Here is a 25,672-nt window from a genome sequence, read left to right as displayed (position 1 = left end):
AACATGACCTTGTTGTACTTGATTTCAGCAAGGCCTTCGATCGGGTCCCGCACAGTCGCCTGCTCACCAAACTCAACCACTATTGCATCAGGGGTAACACCTTGAAGTGGATTGAAGCCTTTCTGACAGATCGCACGCAGAGGGTAGTCGTTGATGGAGCAACATCCGAGCCAGCACCCGTAAGCGGAGTCCCTAAAGGGAAGCCGCCTCGGACCCATCTTATTTCTTGTCTTCATCAACGACTTGCCACTACATGTCACATCCAGAGTAAGGCTATTCGCAGATGACTGTGTGGTTTATCGGGAAATCAACTCGGAAGAAGACTGTCTGATCCTACAAAACGACCTGATAAAGCTAGCCGAATGGGAGAAAAAATGAGGTATGGATTTTCACCCAGAGAAGTGTAGCATTCTCCGCGTCCACAGAAAGAGGAACTCAATCACGCTCCGTTACTCCCTGAAAGACCACATCCTCGAGACTGACTCGACTACCAAGTACCTGGGAGTAACCTTGTCCCAAAACTTTTCATGGAACCACCATATGGACATCACGGCGAAAAAGGGAAACAGTACACTCGGCTTCTTCCAGCGCAACCTACGCGTCAGCAATGAGAAGGTCAAGACCACGGCATACACTTCTCTTGTCCGGCCAGGCCTTGAGTATTGCTCCACATTGTGGAACCCATTTACAAAGGACCTGGTTTACAAGCTTGAGATGGTACAGAGGAGGGCTGCTAGATATGTGACCAACCGATACCACAACACCAGCAGCGTATCCTCCATGATCGAGCATTTGGGTAGGGAGACGATCGAGTCACGACGGACCAAAGCGCAACTCACCATGCTGTACAAAATCATCAATGACCTGGTGGATATCCCAGCCAACCAATACCTTGTACAAGCCCCAAGTCGCCTTAAGGACCATAACAAGAAGTACCACCAGCCGTCTTCATCCACATCTTACCACAAGAACTCATTCTTTCCACGAACCATATCCGTTTGGAACCACCTCCCTGCGTCAGTCGCAGAGGCCCCTGACTTGGTATCCTTCAAGCAGGGGCTTTCCTTACTCACCTTCTAATCACCGTTAGGTGCCCAGCTTCAAGTAACCCCTAGTGATTCCCATTGCTGTGCCGGCCGCGGCCACTGTAACCGGAGAGGTCTGGGTTGAAGAGGAGAAAACGAAGCTGGCAAAACTTTTTACTATCTCTATACTTTTAACTATCAAATCTCTTCTATCTATCCTATCATTTCATATCTTTCTCTTGACCTACCACCACCCGTCGCGTAATTATCAAGTGTGATTGCGCCGACGTATGATGTAGATGTAGATGTAGATGCAGGGTGACAATAAGACCATGTTTGAAACCACCGGGTACTTGACCGTTGGTAAATAACGTGTTGAACAATTTGACAAAGAATCTGTTGAAGTTGGGCCTCCATATTTCAGGTGTTCGAAAGTGATGGTATAGAGTGATACGCTTTTGTTATTTGGAAGTTCCTTTATTATTTTATCTAATTCCAGTATGTGTGTATCGATTGACCCCTTGAAAGTTCAACGAGTTGTTTGTGATAACGGTCAAACTTGGATTTCTCTTCAAATAAGTAAAATCGCCATACTCGGAGCCTGGATTAGCCATGGATCTTATAATTTTAGAAAAAAATCCATCGTTCTTTTTATATAGTCATTACAAAATATATCAATATTTTGGACAATTTTGTTAAAACGTGGCAAGCATCCAAAAATGCCGGACCGGTAGCGCTTCGTATTCGTATCGCTCCACTTGCATTTAATTTCGTACTGCGGATTATCGCTCTGATCAGGTTGTGGACATGATGATAAAGAACGGTAAGCGCGATGGTTGGTTCACGCGCTTCTCACCTATGTGACCCGGGTTCAATCCCCGTTATCGGAAACATCTGATTTTGGTTGGTGGTCACCTAAACGGACTTAGCGGGATTCCTCTGGGTACTCCAGTCCCACCCACAGCAAATGACGAGTCCAAAATTAAATGTCGTTCATAAAACCACAAATAACAGGAAAATGCAGCTTTATTCAACAGTCGTTCCATCTTTCGTGAGTCTAGTAAGTGTAGTAGGTAAGAGTGCAGGGAACCGCTCTGGGCCCTCATATTATGCAGACTCAGGCGCGGAAGGACATCATAAACGTTGAAATACACACACACCATGTCGTCACCTGCAAACATAACTTTAATTACATCAGAGTTGTAGATAAAATGAAAATTGGTGTTTCTGCAAACACAAACGCACAGCAAATTATTTTTTTTAAGAATTGGCCTATAGAATAGAATGAATCATAGACACGGCGTATAAATGGACATACAAATAAGGATTTAATGAACATTGGTTATTAAAAACAAATAATAATTTTATATGTTTTCATTTTTGGGGGAATATTTAAAGACGTGTGCATTATTATTTTGGACTATTTTCTCTTTTGGGATTCCTACTTTTCCAAAAAAGGAGTCCCTGGACGCCGGTTTTAAATTCCTATTGATAAGCCTGTGATATTATTATATGTGTTGTTTTTTTACGTTCATTATTTTTATTATCGTTACTTTTGAATTTGAAATATTACTATGAAATGATGATGCAATATTTAAACAGAAATAACATATGTGTAATAAAAGAGTTGAAGCGTTAAACAAAGTGACACAACTTTGATAGTTTTGCTATATTAAAATAATTTAAATATCAGAACTATAATGGCATACATTGTTTATGTTTGTTCACAGTTTGTAGGATTAATGTTTAAATGTCACAATACATTTATTATCCATGCCTGATGTGTTGTTCACGCCTTTCTTAGATCATTTAAGCTGTTGTTAACATATTAAAACAAGTGAATACATGTTAAGATGAAAGAGTGTATAAAGGAAAGACCATTTAAACATTAAGGCTGGTAGACGCTTGTGGAAATCCGAAGAAGAGCATTTTTAAACTAAGAAATTGTGCATTTATGTGAACACTTGTTATTTGAACGTATGTTTAAATACTCAGTGTTGAAGTATCACTTACGAAGACAGAACCTTCCTTTAAGAAATTGTAAATGAATGCTTGGAACGTACGTACTTTAATATTATATGTTATTAGAATGAACTGATTTTTTTAAAGATAAGAGTTTCTGAATCATGCTGATGCACACATATGGTTGTGAAATATTAACAATTTATTTTATGCTCTCCGGTGGCTTATAGATAAATATCAGTGAATTAAAAGTGATAATTCACTTTTTAACACAGTGAAAAAGTAACAGCGAACATTAAGAAATAATATTTTTCTGTCATGGTTTGTTGTCGAATAACCCACAGTAAGGAGTATAGATGCGTAGGAATTAAATCACGAGTGCGAAGCACGAGTGATTTGATAGCACGCATCTATACTCCTAACTGTGGGTTATTCGACAACAAATCATCATAGAAAAATATTATTTCGATTCTAATACGATTCTGATTGATTTGTTTCAAGCTTTTGGACGTGAACTATATTTGTCAATTCTCCGCCCTTCTTTGTACAAAATTCATTATTTAGTGACGTCATTAAATTGTACAAACATATGACGTCGTTTTCATTCATAAATATTTTGCAAATGACGTCACTTTCATTGAGAACAACAATTGTAGACACTAAATGGCGTCACGTTTATTGATGCTACTGAAAAGCTGACATGCTATAAATGTTGTCTTAATTTCGTTTCTTAACAAATAACATTCTTTGCCGGCGTGGTTATGCCACTTATCACCAAATATACAATTTGTTGTTTTCATTTATAGATCTACATGCTACATTTCTTTTAGAGCGGGTTTTAGCACATGTATTTAACTTCAATATTTTCTTTATTTATTCAGAACTATTGTCCAAACATAAAGCTCCGCCCATAATTTATTGCAGAATAACCCACACTTGATTTCCTTCTTTGTCTATAGAAAACAAGTCGCGTGCCGTGTTAGAATTATCAATAATGTTTACTGTTTTACTGCAAAATGACGTCAGTTTTTACGCAATTACGTCATTATTCATCGAGATTCTCGAGTTAAACTCTATTACAATATAAATAATCATTAAAAAGCATGAAATAAAATTCGTTGGATTCGGTGGAATATCGATTTTAATTCACTCGTGATCATAGAAAATATATTTTCATGAGTGGCGCACTCGTGAATTAAAATCGATATTCCACCGAATCCAACAAATATAATCTATAACATGGTGTTAAGTATCAACACTAATTTTAATAAAGATTTCATTTTAATCAATTGTTTTGTGAATGGACAGAATAAAACAATTTTAAAAATGTGTATAAATTGTTAGAGAAGGACTTATCGTTGCCAGTTACACATAAAATACTTAATTTTAAGCCTGGCGATAAATGCTATTTTGTGTTAGAAAAGCCTGTTTGCTTAGATTTTTTCATGTTGATAGTTAGCTGTTAATTATTGTTTTAATGTCTACATTAATTTTGAATACCTGCATCATGACTAAACGCTTTGTGTAGCTATAGTTTCAGACGATTGAAATATGTAATATATAAATCTATGTATTACGTTGAACAAATAGTGTGAGGGTACATGTCTTTGCAATTGTTTATTTGATACTTTTAAAGCTAATGTGGAGAAATATGTTGAGTTAGCAAGAAATTGAATGGATTGTTTACACGTGTAATGAAGTTTCGTATAAAATAGATGCACTGAACATGCTCATTATTACTAAACACTTCATATAAAAAAATACATGACATACAAACATTGACATGGTATGTAAGTATTTGCACTTGTGTGTTCTTTGTTGAATATGTATACGTATAAACATGTGTACAAAGTATATGGTTAAACCATTTAAAATTCGGTATATTCCAATATAATTTTTTATAAGAAGTTGACAAATCTGTTGTCTAAGTGAGTCATCACTTTCTCCAACAGGACACACCTCTGTAAGTAGTTATTTTCCTCGTGATTCGCCTTCATAGAATACATGAAACATTTGTCAACATAAAACAAACACAAACTGATTTAGTAACAAATATCCATTACTAAATTAAACAGTACATATAATTACACGATTGACTGATGATGACTTGATAAATGCATTATTTTACAATCAAAATAAATATGGTGTACACAAATATTGATGAAAAAGTTTAATGTTTTCAGCAGAAATCAAGTTTATTTTCCATTAATATGACATCACTTAAACATGTTACTAACTGCAAAGAAGAAATCCGGACTTATGCTTGACCAGTTTAATATAGTTAGTTTAGTTAATATAGTATTGTCTAACTAACAACACAAAATAATAATAAATAACTGTATATCTAAAAACAATAATGGCGTATTCCACAATGACTTTGTCGATTGTTCATTCATTGTTATGTCAACAGTCGTGACTGTAAAATAACAAGCATATATTTAAACATAACTCTAAAAGTAGTTTTAAATTTAATAAATACAAATTGTATTTCTCTGTTAATTTTAAAATAGCTCGAACTGACACGTTTATTTATTAACATTAGAATCTGACATATAAAGGAAGAAGGATCAAAACTACTATGGTCCTGTTGTCCCATTTTAAAGCAAAAATAGAGCTTAACATTTAGCCGTAATTAACATTTATATTACTTTGAGATCACCCGGGTAAAAACCATTGTTGTCAATGGATTTTACCATGATAGCATGTAAGTTCTTTGAGTCACAAATGTGGCTTCTCGAGTGCTAAGAAGTTTTGTAAAGGTCTTACAATGTGCCCCATTTTTCGGACAAACTGTACCTAGATTCAAACTTGGTCTAGATATTGTCAAGATAATCATTCCTACACAGTTAATCTAAATTGAGTTTAGGATTATATTAGATTTGACATGGTGACATTGTTTTTTGCTACACTTTACCCAGATTTTACATTGGGAAATATATTTTTTTCAGATTAATATTCGGACAAGGTTGAATAAGTTTATGTCGAAAAGTGGGCTTAAGAGCTGGGTGTACACTGCACGGTTCAGAAGTACAACAGCCGGACATACACTGACTGAATAGTTCATATTGGATGCTTATTGAGAATAAAACGGCAATCATTGCCAGAATAAATGTATTCTTAGTTTGCCCTTATGTGTTTCAGCATTAATAGTTGGGACATCATGCTTCCGAAGGGATTTAAACTCAGCTCGAGGCTCTGGCTTTCGTCGCTAGGCGTTGTGTCCACGTGCCTGTTGCTAGTGTATGCGCTGCTGGGCATAAGCATTTGGCGCGGGGATAATCACATGCGCTACTACAGCGACGTCTTGGTCTGCAACGGTACCAGCCAAGAACGTTCATATGAAAACAGTACGTATAACAATGATTTGAATTTGACGTCGGACACGATGATAAATTTAACCGTTGACACCCCGGACCCGAAACTGATTGGCAATGGAAAAGACCTCATCCAGCCTTTAATGAAAAGGGTCGTCAACTTTCAGAATAATATCATCCTGTTTTCTGCCGTCGCCGGAAACTCCTCGTCTAAACATATCTGGGACACCATCGACATACAGGGATGGGAGCATAAAAGTCTTAGCAATAATACGTACAAGTGCTGCGTGCGGTACACATCCGGTGCGCTGCGGATGGTGCCGGCGATCAGGATCAACTGGACGAACTGGGTGACGGAAATGAACGCCGTGCAGTTCGTCTGCTCTAATCTTACTTCCCGAACCGGAGACCTACCGGACGTTGCCACCATAGCGACCCACAAGATGGAGTGCCATAACTTATACGACTGGCACCTACCAGTGACATTCGCGCATGCGCATAAAAACGAGATCGCCGTTTGCTCCAAGGTTAGATTGCTTTGTATTTTTAATCCATTATATACATACGCCTACGTTTTTATTTTAGACATAAACATATGTTGAATAATGTATTTGAGGATTAATCGTTGACTCTTACATTTTCGCTATAAGTTTAAATACAGACATATCACACTTGACGGACTTACTGACTCGGCTATTGTATAGATACCTTTATTCTTACATAGGCACCGTCGATACCGGTTTGTTTTTGAACACATTGGGTAGAACCCGAGATCTCATGAATACGTCATTTACACCCCAACACCGTGTTTTGCGTCTTTCAGTTCGTCTATGGCAGCGTGGCGGCCGACGACCTGCTCAGCTGGTTTGAGCTCCACCGGCGGCTGGGCGTTACCAAGGTGCTCGTGTACACTCACAAGCTGAACCCTGAAGCTTTCCATGTACTGCGGTACTACCGGGCGCTAGGGATTGCTGATACGGTTCCCTTCATATTTCGTCTCGACGGTAACAAACGTCTTCATTAATAAATACTGTTAAATTTACATGGACATAAAACCGGGTTGCAGCCAGGTCTCTAGGTTATACACTTGTGTATTGGACGTTACAGAATTCTTATGATTATGCTTTAGAGATTGGATGTTTAATGGATGCTTTAAAAAACTTTCCGATTTGGATCAATGTTGATTGTTTGCGAAAAAATAGGAGCTTACTGGTTGCCATCTGGAGTACGTTCCCTTAGAGAATCAATCGACTAAGAAAATCAAGAATAGATTGCCGTATTATTTCAAACACAAATTTTAACAAAAATCATTGCTCAAAATAACCTTTGATGAATTTGAAAAGAAGTCTCGAAGAAAATTGCTATGCTGAAAATTGCCCTCGAGTTTACTACTGTAAACTTTTCATCAACTGTTTGTTCATATGGATTACATGTCATTTCCGCAGACCAACACAACCACCCTGAGATCGGTGTGAAAAACGTACAGGCGTGGAATGACGAGCAGGTTCCGGTGTTCGACTGCCTGGCGCGCCTGCGCGGATACCGTTACCTCGCTCTTGTGGACACGGATGAGTACCTAATATCCAACCGGGGACTGCCGTGGATGAACATGCTGGTATGTCGTCGGTCATTGGTTATACAAAATATGTCCGCTGGCGTGCATGTGCTGGTATGTCGTCGGGCATTAATTATAGAAATATGTCGCCAGGGGCTTCGTCTTGTGTGCATGTGATGGTATGTGGTCGGTCATTGGGTATAGAAATATGCCCGCCAAAGGGTTTTATAGGATGAACATACTACTATGTTGTCTGTCAATTCATTGACAAATGTATGCCAAGGGACTATGCTGAATGATTGCTCTGGTTTGTCGTATTTAATTGATTACACAGGGGCTGTTTATGTGCAGATACAAATTGATCATAATTAGGAACGATAATACAAGTTAAATATTGAATGTAACTGTATAAGATGTGATATTGGTTTTAATATTTTCGACGTCACAGAAACACTTTATTATCACTTTCCTGCTTCTTTCAGGACGACCTGTCTGCTAAACATCCCTCCGCAGCGGGCTTCAACTTCTACGTGAAAGTACACGTGACCTCGTGGAACAAGGCAAGAACGTGCTCCCAGTTCAAGGTCGGACAGTACCTGAACAGCACGCGCCCTATGACTGAACGATGGAAGCACGTGACCATGCCCGATCGGTTGAGGCATGGCTCGCAGACGCACACGTTTAACCCTAACGAGAAGGCCGGGTTCAATAGGTAAATATATTTACCATTTGCCATGGTGCAAAATTTTTGGGATCTTATATCCGACATTTTGTCCACGATACTCGGGAACTGAAGTTTGATAAAACTTCACTGTTGTAAAACAGTAGTTACCATGGAATCTAATTGTACTGCTAAATGTTTGACATTTAATTGTGCTTGATCAGTTTTCATGGAGACCCACTTGAGTTTGTACGTAAAATCGAAAAAACACACAGCGATTTCTGTGTTCCAAGAACTTTCAGCAATATTCATAAAAATCAATATGAAAAGGTAATTTTATTTTTAAATGGTATTTTATTGTCAATATCATTTTAGAAAGTCGGTCCAAGCATGTACACCACTGCACATACCAATCAATAGATATTTTAATGATAACGCTGCCTGTGGTTTGAGGACACACTTGCTCTATCTGATGTGAATTTCGGATCAATTAATTTGACCATATGTTCGCTCACATAAGACTATAAGTTTGATTGCCGTATTCATTTTACCGTTGCAGACACGTGGTGAGTGCGGAGGACGCCGTTATTCACCACTTCCGGTCATGTCGCACCCAGTGGATAGAGGAGAACAGCGCGTGCATTCAATTTGGACAAAGTGCTGACGACACGGTTTCAAAACTTTTTGAGAAAATCGAACCGGACGTTTTGAAATTGAAAGCTCGAATATTCGAGTCGCAATGACTCGGCAAGATCAGATAAGTTTGGCAGTATGTCTCGGTGGCTTTTTGTTTAATGTTCATCAGAGGTGTGTTCCAAAAAGTTGTTATGTGATTTTGTTTTAAACGATTTGTTTTGTTATTTGTTTATGCATTACAATAAATCATAAACCAACTATAATTTTGTTTTAGAAAGATTCTGTGCATACATCTATGGATTACTGTTCGTTACACAAAAAGAAGCCGCTAAAATAATATTGGGTAAACCATGTTAAACCTTAATAGCTCCTTTATTCGAAGCTAGGTTGTTTGCAATTGCATTACAGGTGCACTTAACTCAATAGAAGAATTGCTCATAAACATTGTATTATTGTTATGAAAAAAAAACTGGGCTAAATGCAAGTGCATAAAGGGGCATACCAGATTAATCTGTACCGTCCGCACGTGATATAATTGTTTAAATAATACTTCGCATTTTGACATTTTGTACTCGGTCACTCAATCGTCCGGGGAAAACATAATGGACTATCGATAAACGTTGACAACACAATACTGCTTTCAAGATGACGAAACAAAAACTACCGAAATAATAAAGTGTAAAAATAGAACGGAACTCGTTTCATTATCTAACCATTAATATCTGCAGTAATCGTTCAGTCGGTATGGAAATCGTTCTTGAAAGACTGAATTGGCTACCGAAATTTAAAAGTTTGCTATAAAGAACACAGTTTGACATTATTTTTTCTATCGAAAAGAATTGTGCTAAGATGTTCCATTTATAAGAAACAAAGATATTTGTGTAGACCCGCGTCATGCAAAAATGGGTCTTATACCATATGCGGCTAGCGTAACTATGGTCCCGCCTGCACATCTCCTAAAAGGTCAGGAGATACCTAATGATACCACGAAACCTTGTGTGATTTATAGCGGACAACGCTGCTCCTGGATTACGCTAGCCAACGCTCCATAAGACTTATTTTCGCATGACGCGGCTTTAAAAGTATGATTTGAATGTTTCGAAAGAAGACTGTGTGTTAATCAAATATAAGAATACCATATATTTCGATCGTGGAAAAATAAACTCATAACAAGCAATGTTAGGACACAAATGATGTGATCTCCCGTAGTATAATTTTTATTTACGAACATTTACATGTGGTTTGAATACACGTGCAATAAGAAACACATATTTCATGCGTGAATATGCGACTAACAAGTGACAACAACAACAACATAAATGTGTACCTTTTTGTTAAATTTAATCATTTAAAACGTATCTTTCTTACTGTATTTCAAAGTCAGGATATCATATTTTAGCGTTCCCGATCGACAAAATCGCCTATGGCGATTGAATCGGTCTGCATGCGATTTAAAGTGAAAATGTAAAAGAAAAGGGCGATTGTTCAAAAAAATAAAGGTTACTCTATAAATGTATTAGTATTCCCTAGTTAAAAGAGCTCGGTCAGCAGCTGGAGCGTGCACGTCGCGACCGGGGCGAGAGTCACCCGCAGATTGTATTGAAGACTCCGAAGAATCGCCAATCGGAATGGTAATTGTTCGTAGGTTGATAGTGGTTTCACTACAGCGTCTGAGGAGATTCGGATAGGCGAACTTCTGCGGGCGGCTCTGCTAATCAAGCGAGTACCGTCATTCCTCGACCCGAATGTCCTGTCAGACTTCTCCCGCTGACTTCGCTGACTCCCAGAACTTGGAAGGATTCCGAAGCGAAATGGTTATTGTCCGTTTGTGGATAGTGGTTAAATTTGACCTGCTCTGGTTCAGAATTAAATATTTTTCCCTTAAAGGTAACAGGGACAAGTCTGCACAAAAAGAAGTCGTGAAGACTGTTAATAAACTTCTGAATTACACACACACACAGAAAGAAAAAAAGTACCCCTCAACTGGGTTCGAATCGTCAAAAGATGCAGATATTTTATATTTTAAAGTATGGTTAATGTTCAGTTTTACTGTTTCCTCATAAATACCATAACTACAACGAAGAATTGCGAATCTGACACCATTTTCTTTTTAATTTTGTCAATTTACAAAAACGTGAAAAGGCCCCTTTAAAGGGGTACTATGTACTTTTCAACGCGTTATCGCCAAAAACGCCCCATGAGGTAATTTATAATCCACTGATAAGAGATAGCATGACGAAAACGTATCGAATATTTAAGCCACATCACGAGAAATTCTCTGGTAACTTTCTAGTTGACAAAGTTAAAACTGTAAATTTCGGAATCGGTTCCGAGAATGCGTATGATGGCGGAGTTAACTGGCTGCTATTATTTTTTTTATTAAAGTCGGTCAAGAAGTAAGCGTTTACCGCAGATTGTTTAAATTTTTACCATTTACTTATATAAAGCGGTAATCAATACAGTACACTAAAGACAATGTCGTCATTATCCACACACCTTTTAACTGTAAATAATAGTTACATATGAAAAGTAAATGTTTAATGTACCCATCCTTAATTTACTGCACCGCTCTTTTTCGGCGTAAGCTGAATAAGCCAGCTTTTCACCCTGACTTGACCTTTGTAAGTGTCCAATAAAATTCAAATAAAATTTCCCGCGGCTAGGTACGAATGAATACACTTCATTTATTCCATTGGCTGATTTGAGTATACCACCAGAACATTGGAAACATATCCGCGTCTTTGTAACACTGTTTTACTGTATGAAACAATTTTATCTCTAATGAAAAGGCTTAATAGATAGAACAGTTTTACACTCAATTCTCGACATCAATACAGTTTGTGCGTACACCTTTTATTTTCAGAGTATTACCAGCGCAAAAGCGTTTATACTTAAAAGGCTATGTTCTCATATTTAGTACTTACTTCCATATTCCTGTCAACATGTTAACATGTAAAAGTATAAAGAGCAGTGGAAGCGAGGCCTCACTTTAAAGAATTGATTTTCAACCCGCGAGGTTTCGGGTCAATTCGCGGACATTCGGAGTTTATATACAGGTCATCACCGGAGTTCGCGGTCAGTAAAATCATCGTTATATAATAAAGACGCTATCCGTGAACTAGGTGACCTGGAATTTTCTTTAGACCAGAAATATGTTAAAAGAAGATATTCAGCAATATAATTATGGTATGTCAATAATAGATTCTTAATGTGTTTTCAACAATACAATGATAAATATTATTTTTAATAAATTTAACAATAATTATTCCACCATATTGCCTAATGTACTAAAGTGATATTATGAGCATGTAACAGTTCATAGGTGTCTATCGCAACCGTTGATTATTTTTGATGTTTCTACTTCATATACACTTATAGTAATTAATGCAGCATCAACATACTAAAACAATATACCAGAAAGAGAAAAATAATGCATTTGAATATCAACCGTACTTTCGTTTGACAACTGATCATGCGTTTACGAGTTGAACCTAAATTTAGTTTTAGTGCAGATTTGTTCATACGACACAAAGACACAATATTGTTTTACGGATCATTTCGGCTTACAGGACTGGGTGGGTTACGTATGAATATCGAATCTAAAATATATTTTTATAAACAACTGGTAGCAAGGTGAGTTGCAGGTAATTGATCAGTAACCACATTTTAACTAACTATTTTGACCTGTTAATTCTTTTCAGCTCAATTCAACAGTGCAAAATGCCCATAATATCACTTTAAGCATGAGCACGATGATTCTCGATACTGTTAATAATCGAATCAAATAGCAATGCCCGACAGACCACTAAAACAGGTTTGTTCTCGTGTGGCCGGTTGACTCATATGTTTAAATTTCACTTCCATTCTTCTTTTGGTTTTCTTTTTTGTATCTATAGATTTATGACCAGCAATATGTTATAATGTAAAATAAGCCGCGAAAACTCCCCGTAACATCCCGTACTGCGTGTGATGCAGCTAAGAACTGCACAGAAAAAGACATTCGCTATCCTTGATCTCATACATTAAACTATTTACGCCGTATATCTTTTTTAAAGATATTTCTTGTTTTAATTGCACTCCTATTTTATTTAGTTTTACACTCCTCTTTTTCTATCTCGTGGCCTCGACTTAGTAACTCGAGACCACGACATAGCTAACTCGTGAGTTTCAAGTGCATAGAAAATTATTAACCGAACTAACTCTCAAATCTCTTAAAAACCATTTCACATGGCGCTCGTTTTATTTTTTTTTTCCTCACATGGTGTTGTGTCTTTATGCTTGTCATTATGCAAGTTACTATCTTTCTTGAGTCAAATTTCAATTGTTACGCTCGTGATGATTCAGTCCCGTTGTTACCTCGCGGGAGGGGAACAGGGGGCATGTGCCTACCCCCTCCCTCCTTCCAGGCTGATTCCAACATCGTATGCACTGCATATAAAACGTACTTTTTCTACAGAAATGTGGTTTCCCATGGGTGAACAGTATTAGTTCACCAAGACCAATGCTTCACAGAGATGAGTGAATATGTTAGTCAATGAATTAATAAAGAATAAATGACGGTTTGACTGCCTGAATGAATGAATGTTTGAAAATAAAACAACAGTCTTTTGGGTGCTCGAATGTAAGTTCACTTTACTTTTACACCCTTCGCATCCCCAAGTTGGACTTTACCCCCCTTACCCCCACCCCCAGCCCCCCACCCACCAGGCACTTCTCATTCCAAGACTCTTCTACATTATGTCATCAATCACCAATACTTTGATATGTTCATTTTACCATTTCATTTAACAATACTCCCATACATTAAAGTGGCCTTTTCACAGATTTTAGCATGTATTGAAGTTTATCATTAAATGCTTTATATTGATCAATGTAAACAATGAATCTAAAAAGTTCCAGTAAAAAAATCAAGAATACAATTTAAAAAAGAAAAAAGTAACCTTCAACCGGGCTCGAAACACTGACCCATGGAGTCCTGGAGTGAAAATCTACCACGTAGACCACTTGGCCATCTGTGCTCATACAATAATAAAATATATATGAAAGCAATCCTCGTAGTTTCACCAAATTTAACGGCAACAACAAAACTCTCCAAATTATTCAATCGTTTCGCGTTGCAACGCTTTATAATTTTCATGTTTTTAAATCGTCAAAAGATGCATATAATGGCTGTTTTAGAGCATGGTAAATGTTCAGTATTACTGTTTCCTCACAAATATCATAACTAAAACGTAAATTTGCGAATCTGAAACAACTTTTTTTTAATTTTGTCAATTAACCAAAACGTGCAGAGGCCCCTTTAAAAATGTGCCATGTTTCATATTTCGATGTTTACAATGTGCATCATTAATGTTCGGTGGGATGCGAACGATAATTTGGACGTTTTCCTGTTATAATTATCCGTTCAAATTATCATTTGTTAATTTATTATTTGTTTACATTCGCATTATTATTTCAATATTCTTTATTTTGCGTAGTACCACTAAAAGAATGATTTACATACCGACTTGTTTATGAACCATCAACATTAAGATTGTTAGAGAAACTTTACCGAAATAGAAAAGTGTCATTATATGAGGGAAATCGTTTATTTATAATTGTATGACGTTGGCGGCCATAATACGCTACCGATATTTTCCAGTGTGCTATTAATAACACATTCTGACTTAAATTCTTAAATTCTCTATAGAAAAGAGAATAATTTATATTTTCAATTTACAAGACACAATGAGATTTTCAAACACTCGCGTACAAGCGAAAATATGTTTAATGCCATATGCGGCGCAAGACTTCGTCCTCTATATCACCTGATCTACAACAAATACAGTATCTTTCTTCCCTAAATCGGTGACAACATTTCACGTTGCGTGAAGCATAACGGTATAAATGAATGTAGTACACATATGTTTTTCGAACCAGAACAAATGCTTACTAAATAAAGTAATTCTGATGTATTTCACATTGTCATAAGCAGCATAAAAATCTGTCTTTTATGCACTAGTTAAATTTTTCAAGAATACAATGCGGGTTCGGTACTGACATTGCGCGTTCGGTACCGATACAGCGTTAATTGACATAGTGTAACGCGCTTAAGATCGAATTTCTACGAAATATTCCATGAAAAATGCATATACAAACATGTTTTCAGTTATTCTTTAATTGAAAATTTAACTGGTCAACTGATTATAGCCATAATTTACATTTTACAGTGCGCTTTCGGTACTGACAATGCGCTTTCGGTACACATACCGAAAGCGCGCGCTTTCAGTAAATCTAGTAACCGCTGTGAAATGCATTTGATCAAAATAATATCCAACTCGCCAGGGGAATTAACCTATGTATAAACTATTTAATACGGAATCCGAATAGAATTGTACAGAGCTAAACAAGCAACAAGTAAGAGTGCGTCTCTTGTACAGAGCTAAACATTCAACAAGTAAGAGCGCGTCTCTTGTACAGAGCTAAACATGCAACATTTAAGAGCGTGTCTCTTGTACAGAGCTAAACATGCAACAAGTAAGAGCGCGTCTCTTGTACAGAGCTAAACATGCAACAAGTAAGAGCGCGTCTCTTGTACAGAGCTAAACATGCAACAAGTAAGAATGCGTCTCTTGTACAGAGCTAAACATGCAACAAGTAAGAGCGCGTCTATTGTACAGAGCTAAACAATCAACAAGTAAGAGCGCGTCTCTTGTACAGAGCTAAACATGCAACAAGTAAGAGCGCGTCTCTTGTACAGAGCTAAACATGCAACAAGTAAGAACGCGTCTCTTGTACAGAGCTAAACATGCAACAAGTAAGAGCGCGTCTCTTGTACAGAGCTAAACATGCAACATTTAAGAGCGCGTCTCTTGTACAAAGCTAAACATGCAACATTTAATAGCGCGTCTCATGTACAGAGATAAACATGCAACAAGCAAGAGCGCGTCTCTTGTACAGAGCTAAACATGCAACATTTAAGAGCGCGTCTCTTGTTCAGAGCTAAACATGCAACATTTACGAATCAGAGACGGGAAAAATTGAGTTACGCGAATGTTTTGATCGGCTTTTAATTGGGTAGCAGCTTCAGAGCATCTGGCATTTCTTAAACGTGTCTGTGTTATGCCGCGCTGTGGCCTTTCTTACTTGTTGCATGTTTAGCTCTGTACAAGAGACGCGCTCTTACTTGTTGCATGTTTAGCTCTGTACAAGAGACGCGCTCTTACTTGTTGCATGTTTAGCTTTGTACAAGAGACGCGCTCTTACTTGTTGCATGTTTAGCTCTGTACAAGAGACGCGCTCTTACTTGTTGCATGTTTAGCTCTGTACAAGAGACGCGCTCTTAAATGTTGCATGTTTAGCTCTGTACAAGAGACGCGCTTTTACTTGTTGCATGTTTAGCTCTGTACAAGAGACGCGTTATTACTTGTTACATGTTAAGCTCTGTACAAGAGACGCGCTCTTACTTGTTGCATGTTTAGCTCTGTACAAGAGACGCGCTCTTACTTGTTGCATGTTTTGCTCTGTACAAGAGACGCGCTCTTACTTGTTACATGTTTAGCTCTGTACAAGAGACGCGCTCTTACTTGTTACATGTTTAGCTCTGTACAAGAGACGCGATCTCACTTGTTGCATGTTTAGCTCTGTACAAGAGACGCGCTCTGCACCAGAAATAACGCGCCATAGACGTGTCTGGTCCGGTATACGCTTATACGTGTGATAAAAACATACTTTTATTACTTCGCTAATTTCCTAGTATAATGTATTTCATTTACGTCATGCATAACTTTCGTTTTGGAATGATTTTGTTTAATTGTGTAGGATCAAATAGTATTTCGCATGTTTGATATATTGAGCCAATTGCTTTGACCGTTACACCGTATTCTTTGCCCTTTTCAGAGCCGTACATTGCCCTAGTGGACGGAAACACGGACAAAGAGGGACGCGCCGAAATCTACCACAAAGGCGAATGAGGGACCATTCCTCGGAATATTGACCATAACAAAGCATCGTACACCTGCCGGAAATTGGAATATTTCGGCGGGGTTTCAATTGGAGGTGGTTCCTTCTGTTGCGGCTCAGGTGCATTCTGGGACTTGAACGTCACCTGTTTGCGGACACGCTGGTGTGATTCGGTCAGTCACGTGACAGATCCCTCCGCGAACAGTCACGAAATGGACGCCGGAGTTATGTGTGGTAAGATCTAAGTCATGTACGTTACTATGACAATAATTTTATAATGTTTTTCATGTTTAACAAAAACTATTCGCAAAAAAAGATAACACATAATATGAATGTTTACTCTTACAGATCACATGATTCGGCTTAGGAAGAGCAATGAAGAGGACGAAACGGAACTGTCTTAGCAGTCTGGTAGTCTGGAAATCTATCATAAAAACAGCAGACTACCAGTCTGCTTCAAAAACTGGGTTCGCGTAGAAACGGAAGTCGTTTGCAAGCAGTTCGGTTTCCGATATGGCGCTGTAAGTTCTGAAAAGGACGAAACGCTGATGGACGTGGCTCCAGCACAGCCTGTGCATCCGTGCAGTCTTGTCAGAATATGCATACTAAATAGGCTACTCTGGAGATACCACGATCTATTGCGTGCTTTTTATAGCGGAAAGGCGTAGCGCCTGACCAGACTGCGTAAGTGCGCAGGCTGGGCTTAAGGCACGCGTTCCGCATGTAACCGTGCTATTTGAATGTGTGGAAAGAAAACTGCGTCTTAATTAAATATCAGCATACCACATGGTTCGATGACGAAGAAATAAATTCATAATAAACCATGTGATGTGATCTCACGTAGTAAAATTTGTTTGTATTTTCGAACACTGTTATGTGGTTTAATAATTGTGCACTTCATAACAAACATTTCATGCGGTGGATTTGCGACTATTCAGTGAAATTAAGAGCATAGCAATACTAGAAACCTTTGTTTAGAATTTAATAACTTAGACACGTCTATTTTCTACCTTTATTTCAAAGTCAGGATATACTCCGAATATCTTCTCTTTTTTAAAAGATATTTCTTGTTTTCTTTTCTGGTAGTATATTCAGGGTTGTTTACAGTAAACTACATAATTCACAACAACCGACTGACGTACGGTGCAGCATGTCAACGGCGTCATTCGCAGATCCACTATTGTCGTTATTTAAATTAATAAACGTACGTCAAATGAGAGGTAACCTTGCGTCAGCCTAACGATGTCCGAGCTGACGTCACAAAGTTTCATCAAATGCATGTTTATGTCATGCGTTCTTGTGTGCGTCTAGTCTGCGGGTCTGATAAGTGGGTTGTGACGGAAATGGATCGCGACCAGGAGGTCCATGTCACGTTTATATTTATTCATATTTTACGCTTACATGTTTACATGTAATGAACTACTACTAATGTGGCATTCATTTCAATCTTTATAACAGTATAAATGTACGTATATGAATGTGAGGGTCGTCGCGCATGCAGGATTATTGCAAAGGAAAATCACTAAAAGATGAATCGAGTTTAGGGCGCCGCCCGTAAAATAAGGACCTTTGGATGACTATACCGGTGGCCGTCCGATACCTTGACGATAATATATGTATCCCGGAAAAGCAACTTTTTGGAAAAAACCACTAATCTGCAGGTACAAATAAAGCTGATCCATTTATAATCCTTTCTAAGTCACACACCGTATGAATCGTTATTATTTAAAGTAAGCTATCTTTGTTTAATTGGTTGATGTTATTGAGCAGCGTTGTTTGAACCGAGGTGATTAGTGGGTTTTTCTAAACTCTTGCTGTTCATGTATCAGTCTATTGAACATTGCTCAGTGCCTTTCGTTGCATAATTTGTCGCCACGATCTTATTCGAAATTGGACAATGTTTTAACAGTATAAAACCTACGTCCAATAAAGCAAAAAAAAATTAACATCGACGATCTGACAAAACTAAAAAATATACATCACTAGGTGTGTGTTAACGTTTAACGGAATCGTTAAACTTCGACTGGTGACATCCAAATATCATTTAGCATTTTTTTTTAGATAATAATTGTACGTTACATACGCTTTCAACCCTATGGTTAGCTCATAGGACTACAGTTAACCCATTTACGCCTAGTGGACTCTCCCATCCTTCTAAATTGGATAAATTTATTTCTAAAATTAGGGATGTCTAGTATATTTATTTCTATATTTAGAATATTTCTTACAGAAATTCCTTTAAGCAAACAGCGTAGACCCTGATGAGACGCCGCATCATGCACATGTATCACGTAAAACGAATGAAAAAATAATGTGTTGACTTAAATACCGCTAAAAATATTGAAAACAACGAGTATATTACCAAATTTAAGCAGAACATAAACACACATTTATATGTTTGTTGTATTCCACATGAAAGCGATAGCCATTTAACAATGCACGTGTGCGCCCAAATGTGTATGAATACGGAATACGGAATCCACTCCTTTTGAATTTTCAAAACTGACAATTTTTACCGTAAATGAAAAGTTGTCGCGCTGCAACTAATTTGGAAAAATTAAATCACATTGTGATTTGGAACACTTTAAAACTTTATAATCAATACATTTCAACAAAACATATTGGCGAAATGTCCTTTGTCTGTATTTAATATACGTAGTAGGTGTCATCTCTCACATATCTTTTTTCGAACAGCTGTCCGTTTATTTGGATACAGACAGAAACTCGCGAGGGATCAGATACACCATGACCAACTGCTGGAGGACACAGTAAAAAGACCGAAGTATGGATCGTTGAAATGTAATCCCTACAACTGCTGTAAAAAAGATACAAAGATAAGTGATAATATATGTTTTTGAAATTGACGTTAGACAGGTATGATTAAAGAGAATTGCGATGTGCGATTGTCGTTGAGTTCCTATGGTATGCAGTACTCCTGCTGGTACGCAGAAAGACAACGCTGCCCATTCAACTTGATTTCTAGAGCAAGGAGGTTTTAATGTTGTTGACGCTCTGTCTTTTTGTCTGTCTGCTCAAACTCTCGCAAGGCTCCACAGTTTTACTGCGAGGGACACACTTTTCTACCCGCTAGCGTGAACACTGACGCCGTTCGACGGTGCTGATACAGCGAGTTCGAGTCGTCCGAGTCAGCGTAAGCAGTGTTAAAACGCCTTAGCTCTAAAAATCAAGACTACTACGTTTTCGTTCTGTTTTCCAACAGCAATACGGTTAACTAAAGGCAGTAACTTAGGTCTTACATCATCGTATCCCTTTTTCAGTGCAGCTGTTAAACGTAAACTCTGACATTTTCTTGCAAATTGGCGTATTCTAATGTACCTACCATATATGCTAATACGTGTTTATTTTATTTATCTAAAATCGCCCCTTAATATTTTCGTGGGTTAAAATGAAATAAAGTGTATATTTTCAATAAAGTATAGTGTTTAATTAATTTTCATTTCAGTTACTAGTTCGTGCCAGATGGGACTCTTATCACGATCCGGTTCCACTGCTGGAGAAGGATGGCGCAAGGTTTACGGATGCCAAGAAGATTCTTCAATTTAGCCGGTGGTGGTGGTGCTGGTTTTGATGATGGTGGTGGTAATGGTTGTGAGGGTGGTGGTTATGATGGTGGTGTTGCTGGTGGTGGTGATATTGGTGGTGATGGTGGTGGTTTTGTGACGGTGGTTGTGATGGTGATGCTGGTGGTGGTGGTGTTAGTTATAATTAGGTTGATGGTGGTGGCGATGATGGTAGTGGTTGTGGAAATGATGATGTTGCTGGTGTTGGTGGTTATGGTGTTGGTGATGATAATACTGATGAAAGTGGTGGTGAAGGTGATGGTTGTGGTGGTGATGGTGATGATGGTGTTTGTAATGATCAACGGGAGATCAGCCTGCACTAGGTAGCTTCTGGGGAATAACTTTTGATTATTCGAAAGGGTTCCTTTAAAGTTCATACCCACTCGCCGTGGATATAGCGCACAATATGCTAAATAGGCTGTACCTACGCCCCCACCCCCCCCCCCGACACCGACCTTCACTTAAATCCAGGGAAGAAACTATGTCATCCCGACAAGCAGCCGTCGGGAGATCAGCGTGCACTAGGTCGCTTCCAGGGGATAACTCTTATTTGTCCGAAACGGGCCCTTAAAGGTGCATATCCACTCGCCGTATTTATAGCGCGTAAAACGCTTAATAGGCTGTATGTACGTATCCCTGAAGCCCACCCTAAATAAAACACCGGGTTGAAACGAGGTAAGCCCGACAGGCAGCCAACTGGAGATCAGCGTGCACTAGGTCACTTCCGGTGATAACTCGTTTGTGCCCGAAAGGGGCCCTTAAAGGTGCGTACCCACTCGCCGTAGATACAGCGCATAATATGCTAAATAGGCTGTATATACGTCCCCCTGTCACCGACCCTAATTAAAACCCGGACCGAAATAAGGTCAGCCCGACAGGCAGCTGACAGAAGATCTGCTTACACTAGGTTGCTACCGGGAGAAAACTATTGTTTGTCCGAAACGGACACTTACAGATGCATACCCAATCATCGTCGATATATCGCATAATACGCTAAATAGGCTGTATGCACGTCCCCCTGACGCCGATCCTTATTAAAACCCCGAGCCGAAACTAGGTCAGCCTGACACGCAGCCGACGGTAGATATGCTTGCAATAGGTCGCTACCGGGGGATAACTTGTGTGTTCGAAGGGGCCCTTATAAGTGCATACCCACTCGCCTTGGATAAAGCGCATAATACAATAAATAGGCTTCTTGAACGTCCATCTGACGCCGACTCTAATTAAACCCCAGAGCCGAAAGTAGGTCAGTCAGACCGGCGACCGACGGGAGATCAGCGCGCTCTAGGTCGATTCCGGGGGATAACTATTGTTTGTCCGAAAGGGACCCTTAAAGGAACATACCCACTCGTCGTCGATATATCGTATACTACGCTTAATAGGCTGTACCAACGTGTCCCTACCGTCTACCCAAATTAAAACCCCGGGCCGAAACTAGGTCAGACCGATACGCAGCCGACGGGAGATATGCTTGCAAAAGGTCGCTGCCGGGGGATAACTATTGTTTGTTCGAAAAGGGCCCTTAAAGGTGTATATCCACTCGTCGTCGATATATCGCATAAAACGCTAAATAGGCTTTATGTACGTCCCTCTGATGACGACCATTATTAAAACCCCAAGCCGAAAGTAGGTAATCACGACAGGCACCCGCCGGGAGATCAGCGTGAACTAGGTCGCCTCCTCTTGTTTTTCCGAAAGTGGCCCTTAAAGTTGCATATCGACTTGCCGTAGATATTGCGTATACTACGCTTAATAGGCTTGATGAACGTCCTCCTCTCGCCAACCCTAACTTAAACCCTGGGCCGAAACTAGGTCAGCCCGACAGGCAGCTGACGGTAGATCAGCGTGCGCTATGTCACTTCCTTGTGATAACTCTTGTTTGTTCGAAAGGGGCACTTACCGGTGCATACAAACTCATTTTGCAAATAATGCAAATGGCTTGCTAAATAGGCTAAAACAGAATAATATGATGAATGGTTCAACCTATTCAATAAGATTGCTAAAAAGCTAAATAGACTGCATAGGCTGAATAGGTTTCTAAAACGGCTAAATAGGATGTTTGTTTCAACCTATTAAATACACGTGTTGAAAGGCTGTTTAAGGTTCCTATAAAGTGTAAAAAGGCGTATTCTTCACATAGGGATACTTCAATAAATATTATGGCAATTAATTCAATTTATATGTTAATAGGTTCGTAAATACTTGTAGAACATATCAGTAAATGAAAATATAAAAATATACGCAAAATTTTGCTTTTAAAAAATTATACAGCGCATGCATGAAATTATCAAAATAACAAACGGAGTTAAATTGAACAAATTCCTTTGGTCAAAATATTGAATACACTTAATTGTAGGTAATACAAGTGAAAATTCTACACAACACACACCAACAATCCTAAAATATGCAAAAGAAAAACATCGAAAACTGTTAACAAATAGCAAACATTAATGTTTTTCATTTTGTTTTGTTTCGTAGTTTGTTATTGCCATTAGAGCTATATGACTTGACGTGTAGACTGTATAAGAAAGACAATCTCGCGTGGTTAATCAGTAAAACGAAATAAGTAAGCAAACATGCAAACATATATAGAGAAAATAGATGTTTCATTTCAGCTACATCGTTATTTGTGAGTTTGATTCTAATTCGGTTACGGAGTGCACATTCCACGCATGAATTTACTAAGCTTAACAGTGCATTTGCGTGCATTTCGCCATTTGTTTTCCGACCTGACAAATGCTTTATGGCTAACCAAAACGTCGGGAACATTCATGAAATCGACAGTAAGTATTTTAGAATCATTATTTTAGTCATGAAATGATTTTCCCATGATTTTCCCGAATGTCGTATTCTTCGCATTCCGTAGCCTTTTCATTCAAGATATTTTTTACTTGAAACCTCTCCACTGTTTACAATGAGAACAAAATACAAAAATAAATACTAAATTGTTGAAAATAGGAAAATGGGGTGTTAAACCTACGTCTCAACTCCTGGTGTTTTTTTTATGAAATCATCGAAAAACAAATTACTTTTTTATCGGGTACATATTTTTACGTTATAGTTGTAATGTTTAGTGACACCATACTGTGCATACATTTATTACCAATGGTATTTTTGAACAGTTTTTTTAAAAGTCACATATTGTCATATTATAAATTGAAAACATTGCATGCAACATATACAATAATTAATAAAATGCGTCGTTACATTAATTATTAAGTTTCTGCACATATCAAGCTGGTGTGTTATGAGCAATAATTTACTGGCTGCTTGGAGGTCACTAAGGCAAGAAGGCTCGCAGTGATGTTTACTATTTTCTTGCATCATTCTGCACATTTATTATATTATATTTCATATTTTGGAAGCTTAATGAACTAATCAACTCAGATACAATTTCCACCAATAACATTAAATTAAAAATGTGTGACATTTTTTAACATAAGCTCGAGTGGTCATTGTCGGCTCGGGTACTACTTACATGTACCCCGGGTACTCTTAAGTATACTTACATGTACCCCGGGTTCGGTAAATATACTTAGACGTACCCGGTCGATTAAGACTGTACTTGAGTAACAGAATTTTAACACCAATCGCAAAGATTGTAATTGTAAAAACACTTATTGTTTCATTATTCAATCACTTGTTCATATCATTGCCTAACCCACATGATACCATTTTAAATTTAATAAAATCTTCTATTATGAACTTTATTTGGGACGGGCATAGTAAAATTAAGTTTTCAACAATAGTAAAGGAATATAATGAAGGAGGATTAAAAATGATAAATTTGGATGCTTTTATTCCAGCATTGAAACTAACATGGCTTAAAAAATTCAATCCTTCAAGGGAAATTGGATAGAAATTTCAAAACTCTATTTTGATACATATTAACTCTTTAATTGCAGCTATCATTATGCTTTAAATATGTCAAACAGAATTTTTAACCCTTTTTGGGTAGATGTTTTAAAAAGCTTCTCACTTTATTGTGGTAAATTAGAAGTAAACACAGAAGATTTCTTGTATTATCCACTTTTTTATAATCCAAATATATTGATAGGAAATAACAGTTTTTTCTTTAAAGGGGCCTTTTCACAGATTTTGGCATTTTTTAACTTATTCATTAAATGCTTTATATCGATAAATGTAAACATTGGATCGTAAAAGCTCCAGTAAAAAATCAAGAATAAAATTAAAAAAAGGAAAAGAACATTGCCCGGACCAGGTTTCGAACCAGTGACCCCTGGAGTCCTGCCAGAGTCCTGAAGTAAAAACGCTTTAGCCGACTGAGCTATTCCGCCAAGTACACATACTTGGCGTATTTTATACCTTATATAAGCAATCTTCGTAGTTTCACAAAATTTAACGACAAAAACAGAACTCTCCAAATTATTCAATCGTTTCGCGTTGCAACGCTTTATAATTTTTAGGTTTTAAAATCGTCAAAAGATGCATATAATGGCTATATTAGAGCATGGTAAATGTTCAGTATTACTGTTTCCTCACAAATATCATAACTAAAACGAAAATTTGCGAATCTGAAACAACTTTTTTCAATTTTGTCAATTTACCAAAGCGTGAAAAGATCCCTTTAAATCTTGGTTTGAGGCTGGAATTCATTGTATAGATGATATATTCAAAAATGGAACCTTTATCTCTCTTGGTGAATTAAATAGAATGTACAATTTGAACATAAATTTCATTCATTACGCAGGAGTGACAAGAGCAATTGATAAATTTGTGAAAAAATATTGTTTATCTTGCTCTACATTTTTTCACATTGCCATAAGCAGCATAAAATCTGTCTTTTATGCACTAGTTGAAATTCTTCAGAAAAAATGTTTAAAAAGTTATTTGAAATAAAGCACCACTTTCCGTCGTGTCTACATCCATTAAAGTTAAAAGGGGGAACCCCACAAAGTCACGTGATCATGCACCCTGAAGAAGGAGTTTCGAAAATGTAGACGTTATTTTACAGAATATTGACATAATTATATATT

General features: G+C 37.9%; 1 protein-coding gene across 1 annotated transcript; it reads left to right on the top strand.

Moving 5' to 3' along the window:
• The first annotated feature begins 381 nt into the window (after nt 1-381).
• On the top strand, nt 382-9,325 carry LOC127859718 (uncharacterized). The gene is made up of 7 exons (XM_052397225.1): nt 382-1,041; nt 4,940-4,950; nt 6,129-6,828; nt 7,125-7,305; nt 7,747-7,916; nt 8,339-8,568; nt 9,077-9,325. The coding sequence occupies exons 1-7, from the start codon at nt 382-384 to the stop codon at nt 9,258-9,260; spliced, it is 2,136 nt and encodes a 711-aa protein (XP_052253185.1). The 3' UTR covers nt 9,261-9,325.
• Nucleotides 9,326-25,672: the final 16,347 nt, after the last annotated feature.

This window comes from Dreissena polymorpha, chromosome 15 (assembly GCF_020536995.1).
Source record: "Dreissena polymorpha isolate Duluth1 chromosome 15, UMN_Dpol_1.0, whole genome shotgun sequence".
Classification (NCBI taxonomy): Eukaryota; Metazoa; Mollusca; class Bivalvia; order Myida; family Dreissenidae; genus Dreissena; species Dreissena polymorpha.
The sequence above is the reverse complement of the archived record's forward strand: the minus strand, read 5'-3'. Positions and strand labels throughout refer to the sequence as shown.